General features: G+C 37.5%; 1 protein-coding gene across 2 annotated transcripts in view; it reads right to left on the minus strand.

Moving 5' to 3' along the window:
- Positions 1 to 8931, minus strand: part of CYFIP1 (cytoplasmic FMR1 interacting protein 1) — a 56960-nt gene extending 48029 nt beyond the window's left edge. The window contains exons 1-9 of one of the 2 annotated variants that reach the window (XM_018084188.2): positions 8808 to 8931; positions 8160 to 8249; positions 6790 to 6867; positions 5711 to 5812; positions 4029 to 4210; positions 2825 to 2921; positions 2557 to 2685; positions 1256 to 1360; positions 991 to 1082 (exon numbers count right to left, since the gene is read on the minus strand). In XM_018084188.2, coding sequence (XP_017939677.2) covers positions 991 to 1082; positions 1256 to 1360; positions 2557 to 2685; positions 2825 to 2921; positions 4029 to 4210; positions 5711 to 5812; positions 6790 to 6867; positions 8160 to 8249; positions 8808 to 8924 — 992 coding nt within the window. In that variant the 5' untranslated portion in view covers positions 8925 to 8931. The remainder of the gene's footprint in view (positions 1 to 990; positions 1083 to 1255; positions 1361 to 2556; positions 2686 to 2824; positions 2922 to 4028; positions 4211 to 5710; positions 5813 to 6789; positions 6868 to 8159; positions 8250 to 8807) is intronic. The other variant, XM_018084189.2, reaches the window with a different exon arrangement.
- Between the last annotated feature and the right edge of the window lie 240 nt (positions 8932 to 9171).

Below are 9171 nucleotides of genomic sequence, written 5' to 3' on the forward strand. Positions count from 1 at the left end.
TCTGTTTTGGGGGTTTTTCTTTTTGTTCTTTAAAGGCTGTTGCTATGAAATACAAACCAGCATCTCTCTTCAGGTGCATACACTTAGGAACAAGACCTAAAAGGTTTGAAAGATCGGGCAGAAGTATAGGTATAGGCTGTAAGACATATCTAGCTACCTTTGGATGTTTTTTCTTGTTTAACTATGAAGAGAGTACAGTATGCTCCCAACTATAAAAAAGGCATTATTAAATACTATTAACATGTTATCAAGAGGTAAGAAAACATGCTACCAAGAACATCATGTTAAGTAGCCTCATATTTTTAGTAGCTCAGTAGGCCCATTGCTGTTGATTTTCTCTTAGCAATTACATGCAGGTTATATATTTTTTCTGCAGGAATTAAAATGCAAAGCACAGCATTCTGAATTCATGTAACTGCATGGAGGAAAGGTCTTGGAGAAGCATAGAAACGTTCACTAAAACAAAGCAATAACCATAAACCATGGAACCATTTATGCAAAAACTGGCTGCATTTTCCAAACATTTTGCTGTGCTGCACACCTAGCCAAAAAAAAAAAAAATCAAAAAGAGTGGGGAGACAAGCTAAGTTGCTGCTCCATGTACAATGTACACATGCCTATTTACCCATGCACTACTACTGCTCACCTTGCTTAGTAAAATCCTTCATTTCTTTTAAAGAAAGTTTCATATTTAAGGAAAAAATAAAAATTAAATTAGTACAAGATAAAATTAATTTCTTCCAACTCAGGCGATAAGAAATGTCACAGATACAAGAATAAGCTCAGCAGCAGAGAAATGCTTTTAAACAATCTGTTTCTTCAGTTGTATCTATTACATGAATTACATTAATAGCGAAATACCCACACCAAAAAAATGACCAGGTGAAAATCCCATTAATTACTACAGACTACAAGGTGATTATGGAAATAATCAAGGGTTATGACTTTCCCCAGCCCAGATGCTCCACTCTGCCTCCTTCTCCCTCTTACCTGGATTTATTTTCCTCATAATGGGCACTGGTCTTAATGTATCTTGCAAGTTCAATCTGCATGTCACCAAACAGCGGGACAACCTGCAACTGCTGTACACAGGGAATAAATCAGATTAGATAAATTATTAACACAAATCTGAGTGAAAGGAAACCATTATTTACCCATAGTATAATCCAAACTGATCTTTATTCTATTTAATTATATTTAAAATGCAAGCAGAATTACCTTTAAAATCACATACTAAGATCACATCTTAACCAACCTTAAAGTACTTGTCTATCTTGGCTAAATTTATCCTTTTCTTTGCATCCAATTTATAGATGTTACTGACACTTCCATCCATCAGGTATAATCCAAAACCCATCACCTGAAAAAGAAAAAAATCAATCCTTTTTACAAAAGGACTTCCAGAGGTAAAAACCTGCTGGTAACATTTTAAAAACAATCTTGAAACACCCAACCTCCTTCAAACAGAATATATTTTCAAAGACATACATTTATAAGTATTCTTTTATTATATGTATATTAGTAGTTTTTACATTAACATTAGCCTGATCAGTTATCCTTAGAAGTTGCTATTCATTTGTATAAAGGTTTAGCATACAAAAAACCCCACCTCACTGAAACTAGAGGCTGGCTAATTTCAGACAGTTTTTTTTTTCATTTGTATTTACTATAACTCTGTATGTGCAAACTGATCTGTAACAGAAATTTAGATCTAACATCTCTGAGTGATTGCTTTTTCTGGCTTTCAGCGCAACTCTGAAGTATACACATAAGAGCTCCAATGCATCTAAAAAAGATCTAATTACATTTCATCCAAGTTATTCATTAACACAGAGTTATAATCTGGTATTTACAGGAGCCAAGCATAGCCACTTACTGTTTTCTAAGCAAGCATTTACCAGACAAAAGGCCTAAATATGAAAGTCACACTGGACATTCCTGCAGACAGAAAGCAAATGCTCTAGAGTTTGTGTATGGTTTCAGGATGCTTTCATTTGGTCCTAACAAACAGAGCTCTTCAGAAGTTAAATGCTGAAGTGACTCAAATATTTGAGGCATATTTTACGTTCTTACTCTCTATCTTTTCTTCCACAGTCAGACATGGAGCTAAGATCAACCACACTTCATATTGCTTACCACCCTCTTACTCATGTACATATTCAAGCTAACAAAATTTACTTATTAATCCTAATTTTAAACTACTTGTTCCCTGAAACATTTCATATGCAGCCTCACTTCCAAAAGCTTTTTATACAAACTTGCCACATATCTAAACTAAAATGTAGCAGTTCCTTCATAGAAACACAATTCCATAGAACTGGATGTAGGTTCAATTGGGTCAACTTCAATTTATGAAAAAGAAAAATGGATTAGAAGCTTTATAAATACATTTAGCATGTAATATAATAAAGACAGTGTGTGGGGGAAAGGAGTAATTTGAGTTATTTGGTTAATCTGGTTTCTTAAAAAAAACCCAAAACACAAACAATCGGGAATTCAAACATCTGTGTCCTGTCTCAACATTCCTTTTTAATTTTGTACCAAAAAGAAACCTACTTTCAAAAGCATATGTTTCTCACTGGGTGTTAGATACATTTTGTTTTCATAGTAGTCCACACACAAATTCACAATATCTGCAAGCAGCTCTTCATAGCCAACAATCACCTCCAACTGCTGCTGCAAAGACTGGAAAAAAAAGAAGAAAGGATATTAGTCAACTAGTTATACTTCTTGGTGAACAATAATTACTACCAAACTGGAAGAGTTTTATTTTAATAGTTTGGTAAAGCACTAGGTAATTTGCAAAAAGACAGTAAAAGCTTACTTGTGTTATCTTGTTGTGGTTGGCAAGGAACATGGAGAGATTCTGGGATTCTTGAATGGACTGAGGATCTGCCATTTTCCGCAAGAACTGAGCAGCTCTTTGAAACAGAAGAAAAACAGTATTTCCCCTAGCCAGGACTGTTTGTAAGCAAATCCATCCCCACTCAACAGAAACACATCCATTCCCAAATACGTCAGTGTAAGTCATCAGCACACCTTTAAGTGCCAGTACAATAGCGTTATCATTCACTGATCCTAAAGGATTGTCAACTTCAGTGTATTTCCACCTCCAAACTCTTGAATGAAGCAGAAAGAAAACTGGACAGACACAACCAGTACTTCTTTTGCCACGGCTTTATAACAGTGAGTTATTCAAACACAGGCTACGGACTCAAAACTGTCAAGACCCTATTTCATAAAGGAGAAGGTTTTTTAAGAAAATGGTAAAAAAAAAAAAGGACTTAATTTATCCAAAATATACTGGTTTGCCATCCCAAATCCCCCACTACACCCTAGTTAAAAGGTCCAATAAAACCCAAACCAAAAAACATTGGGTATATCCTTCAACTGATGCATGCAGCTGTGGCTCTATAGATCCAAGCCACACAACAACCCAGGAAAAGTCAGCCTTCCAGAAAACAAGAGTTTGGCCTCTAGAAGCACACCTCTAAACAAAAAGAAAGGCAAACCAGGTAAGTTTAGGAGCTCTCCAGGCACAGCAACAACTACAACAGGTGGAGGTAGAAACTAAGTCTCATGTAAGTAGAAGCAGCATAGGCAAAATTGGCTAGTCATTGCCTGAATAGTTTTCTTTATGAAAGGCCACAGATGCTACAGCTGGCATAAAGGCTGTCTTCCCCTACTGCTCTGACCACTGTGCTCAACAGAAAATATCTGATACCATCTGGTAGCTCAAGTACAAAACTTGGCTACTGATATCCACACCCTACCCTCCCTGCTACACCCATGCTCACAATGCTCTTAAACAGCAAAGCTGAAATGTCTTAAGAACAAGTGTAACAACTCTCAGCTACAAATGTCAAAAGTGGATGCCAAGAATAAAATAGAACAGAATAAGAGTAGCACAAGTGACCAGAAAAAAAGTTGAAGAAAAAACTGTCAGAAAAAGAGCAACTGCTGCCATCTCGTGGGAGGCCTGTATCCTGACAGCAGAAACCCAGGTCCTGCTGCTCCTTTCCACTTACCTCTTGTAGGCTGAATGGTCGTTCTTCACACTGCACTTCATATTCTTCAACTCATCCAGTACCGCAAACATATTGATGAATTTGCCCAGTGTGATCAGATATGCTTCGGACACAAAGTCCTTCCTTCTCTCCGCATGGCACAAGCGCCTCACCTCCCCACAAAATCTTTCAATTGCGTTTCTCTATTGGGGGGAAAAGAGAGAAGAAACAGGGAGTAAAAGCCATGACGTTTCCAGGGAAAAAGTTTCATCATGTACCTAGAGCTGGTCCAGTGAAAAGCTCCACTGAAGCGGAAAAATGTTTAAAGCATGCAGAACCAGCAAGGCATCAGCACAGGCCTTCCAACTCCATCTGTGAACTTGATGTGTGCTACAAGTGGTACCAGTAAGTAATTTTTGCCACAGAGCTTGCTTGACACAAGAGTCAAGGTTCTTCTTTGCAGATAAAGGTAATAAAAGTATAAATAAAAAATAGGACAAGGGACAATGGTTTAAAATTGAAAGAGGGTCAATTTAGATTGGGTATAAGGACGAAATTTTTTACAATGCGAGTGGTGAGGCACTGGTTGATCAGAGGTCATGCATATCCCATCCCTGGAATTGTTCAAGACAAGGTTAGATGATGCTCTGAGCAACCTGGTCTGGTTAAAAATACCCCTAATCACTGCAGGGAGGTTGGACTAAATGATCTTTCAAGATTCCTTCCAATCCAAACTGTTCTGCAATTCTACAAAGTACAAAATCCCTTCGAGACAAGTAATTTGATGCTCTTTAGTGAGGAAGTGTATATACATTACAAGGCAGATTATAGGTATGTTCCCTTCAAACAAACAAACAAAAAAATCCACAGCACACCGTACATGCTAACTCTCAAAGTCATCCTGGCACATGTTTATTTGAGAGCTTATTTCCAAGCACACAGCAGAGCCATTTCAGATGAAAATTACAAATACAAAAGAGACAACAACTTCAAATGTAAAGAAGAATCTGTTCTGACTTTAGAGTACTAATCTGCTTGAATGAAAGGAGATTGATTGTACTCAGTAAGACCCCTCTGGTTGGGGAAGACGACAGGAAATATTACATTTTATTCAGTCTCCTCTTCCTGTGTGCTCTGACCCTCACAGGCTCTAGCTGCTCCAGCTCTGAATAATGCCTGGAAACATCCTCAGTCCATTGAAATAAATGGCAAGCTGCCAGGAGGGAGGAGAAAGCAAGACAGACTGCTATTCTCCAGCTCGGGTGGCTGGCAGGTCACAGCAACTGGGTTCGCTTGCCCCAATTATAAATTGCCATAGCCAAGTTGCACCTGCTGCTCTGTTGTCCAGTCTTGTGGATCCCTCATTCTCCAGCAAATGGTTTCTGTGCTGAGATGTTTTTATGTGTACATGTGAAATGCATTATATTTCTATTTCCTTTCTTCCTAAAGTGCCAGATCTCTGTCCTCATGTGCTGCACAGGGACTATACACAATTACCTTTGATTTTATGTTGAAAGTCTTACAGGAGATTGCCTAGTGTTTAGGATAGGCACTAGAAATTCTCCCCTTCTGGGAGAGTATATGGTGGGTTTTTTCTGAAGTATAATGACTAGGTTCAGTGTCTGGGCACACAATATCAAGTATACAAAATATGAATATAGAATTACGAGCCTACTGACAAATTTTGTTTCCATTTCTTTTACCTGAAAATACATAAAATTCATCAGTTTTGTGACTTCTGGCTCCAGAACTTCCACAGTTTTCTCATAAATTTCTACTCTGTTAGGCTGCTCATTGCACTTGACCTGAGGATAATTAAAGACATCATTACACTTGGAACTTTCCATGCACTATCATCCTAAAGAGACAAACTTAAGACAAAAATTTCCAGGTTTGGTAATCTTATGCTTAAGCCTTCTAAGCTTAATTGTGTTTAAAAAAACCCAAAATTTTAAGATTTTTCTATTACTTCACAGCAAGTAATTTAGTTGTCAAACACCTCTGCATGGTTAGAACAACATTCTTTCCACATTAAGCCACTTGCTCAAAATCATGCACTAAAATAGGGTCAGCACTAGAAATTAAAACAGATTACCTGACTTCCGCTTTAAATTTTTAAACTACAGGATATGTCTTCCTTGTATTTCATAACAAAAATGATTGCATTACAAACTCCTTGTAAAGGAAGGAGTCAGCTCATGAATAATTTTGTTTAGTTTTCTAATATATCTTAATATTCTTCCTACCCCCTGCCCATACAACCATTCCCAGACACTTCAAGTTGATTTATCACCTATTCTCAGTGTTTTATTTTTGTATACAGATCAAGAAAACACTACATAGCTCTGACATTTAGAAAGTGACTATCTAAGTTGTCTAGAAACTTTAATGTTTAATCTGAATGTTAACTGTTACATGCTATGCTAGTTGTTAAACCTAAGTATTAAGCTGGGGAGTGGGAAGGGTCCATTCTCTTGAACGAAATTTTGACCCCAAACAGATCCCACAATCAAAATTTCCCTTCTAAAGCATATTACCCCTATACTACTCTTGAACAAAGATTGACACAAAACCCATGAGGCATTACTATAGGCATCTTATTAAAAAAAAAATAAAAATCCAACTGGTCCCCAGGTGCTAAAAGACTCCATGCTATAGCATGCCCAGTTTCATGATTCAGGAATCAAAGTAGACTCCATTTTGGAGCTCACTGACAAAGCTCTATCTGTGCAGCTCCACGCTAAAACAAGACATGCATGACAGTACAATTTTCATCCTTTACCTGAGGAATGGCTCTTGAGCAGCTTCTCCATGTGTATAACATGACTGCATATTCCTGACCTTCTTCTAGCATTTCATTCTGTAGGAAAGAATATAATTAGGGATTGTAATAAAAAAGGGTCAAATCCATGTGTCTTCTGTCATTCCAAATCCTTGTCCAAACAAACCTATTTCTCTTGTCAGACTGTTTATGTACAAACACACATATATTGCAAGCAGAATGACACATCATAATGTATGTATGTAAAACAGTATTACCATAATTCATAGGCTCATCTGACATATTAAGTGTATAAGAGCTGATCCGCTATGGATGTGCAGCTTGCCTATAATCCAGCAGCTAAAAAAATTCCATTTATTCTCAGTCATCTGTTTTAGCATCCACCTAATTCTGAGAGAATTCACATCATCATCATCATCATCCCACTTAAACAACAAGTATTTATCAGATCACTAATCAACAACTGAAACAATTGTGCTTATCTAATGACAAAAATTATCATCTCCCCAGATGAGATTGGTTTTTGTGTTGTTCCTTCTTCCCAAAAATAAAGACACTGTGGTCTATAAGTATAAACAAAAAGGCCAATCTGAGGGGAGAGGGTGATGGGATGGTGTTTATTTTTCTTTTTAAATTTAGGGACTCCAGATGGAATGGTCAAGGATAAAAGAGTCCACGCATGCAGAGCAATATCCTTTATTACATGGCAAAGGAGAGATACAATATCCATGCAATCAAAACAGGCTAAGGAGTCACCAAATAATTTTATAAGTAGGTTGGTGTAAACACACATAATTTGCAGTAGCATGTAACCAGATGCTTTATCTGTCCACTTCACCGTTTGTAAACTGGCCTCTAGAATCACAAGACATATTATTCCTCATTTTCCAAGAATGCCATGAAAAGAGAACAAGTTCAGTACAGACCAGCAGTGGCAGCCTGTAAGTTTTTTTGTATCCCAAAAAAGTTACACCGTCAGCAGAGATGGAATTACTAGTATGAATTCTTACTGTCTATTGTGGAACTGTTAAAACCACAGAATACCTTACACAAAAGAATGCCAATAAACCACTAACATACATAATACTCCTCAGTGAGGAAGCCAACAAAAACCTTTCAACACCATTAAACTGACAGAAATAGTGGAAATTTGGGTGAGATGGAAGGTAATTTTTCACTCAAGTTACAGCAGCTAGCTGTCAATAGAACTAACTAACCTCAGAATACTGGGAAAATGCACAATGAAAGCAGGGAGCCTTTGAACACCATCAGTTGATTAAGAAGAAAGGTAATTTAAAAAAATTTTAAATACATTGGGGAAAAAAAGGAAAAGCTGCACACTTCTTCATCTTACCAGAACATCTACTCACCATGCTAGAATGGACTGTAGCTTGCTCAATGTATCTTGCAATGCCCGTGACAAATGCATTTCTGTCTTCAAAATTAGTGTTGAAGTTTGGCTGCAGCGAAAGGAAAATACAGAATTAAATCTTTGGTAGCAGCATCATTCCTGTGAAGAAAACCTGAGAGACCCGACATTGTTGAGCCTGGAGAAGAGGAGGCTCCGGGAGACCTTATAGCACCTCCCTGAACCTAAAGGGGGCCTGCAAGAGAGTTGGAGAGGGACTTTTTACAAGGATATGTAGTAATAGAACAAGGGGGAATGGATTCAAACTCAAAGAGAGCAGGTTTAGATTAGATATTAGCAAGAATAGATATTAGCAAGAAATTCTTGACTGTGAGGGTGGCGAGGCACTGGAACAGGTTTCCCAGAAAGGTTGTGCAAGTCCCATCCCTAGAATTGTTCAAGGCCAGGCTGGAAGGGGCTTTGAGCAACCTGGTCTAGTCGAAGGTGTCTCTGCCCATTCTATGATTCTATGAAAAGAATTTATATATATATATATATATATTCAATATTAAGACACTTTGGGTTTGGGCAGTTGTTTTTTGTTTTTTTTTTGAAAAGCAGGTACTCTTTCCTAACAATGGAGAAACTTTTTCCTGCAGTGACAATATACCTGGTAAAGAAGAGATGATGGTGGGGGTTCAATACACGGTTGCTGATCTGGCAATGGTAATTCTTCCAAGAGATCCACATTGGACAAGGCATCCTCCAGTGTTACTTGAGCAGTCATTTTGCACCTGGTTAGAAAATACATACATACATACAGATATGTATATGCACATACACAGAACTTTGTGTGTGTTACTACATACACAGTAAACATATGAGTAATATGAATAGCAGGGAACTACTTATACTGTGGGAAATGGGAAGTTTCCCTTCAACCACAATGGCAGAGAAACAGTCAAACAGAAACTCAGTCAGTTTTAGTATACAAGTTTAAAAAAGACTTTTGGAACTAACAGTCTCGTCCTTAC

This window comes from Manacus vitellinus, unplaced genomic scaffold (genome assembly GCF_001715985.3).
Source record: "Manacus vitellinus isolate BGI_N305 unplaced genomic scaffold, ASM171598v3 scaffold_7_pilon, whole genome shotgun sequence".
In the NCBI taxonomy this organism is placed as follows: domain Eukaryota; kingdom Metazoa; phylum Chordata; class Aves; order Passeriformes; family Pipridae; genus Manacus; species Manacus vitellinus.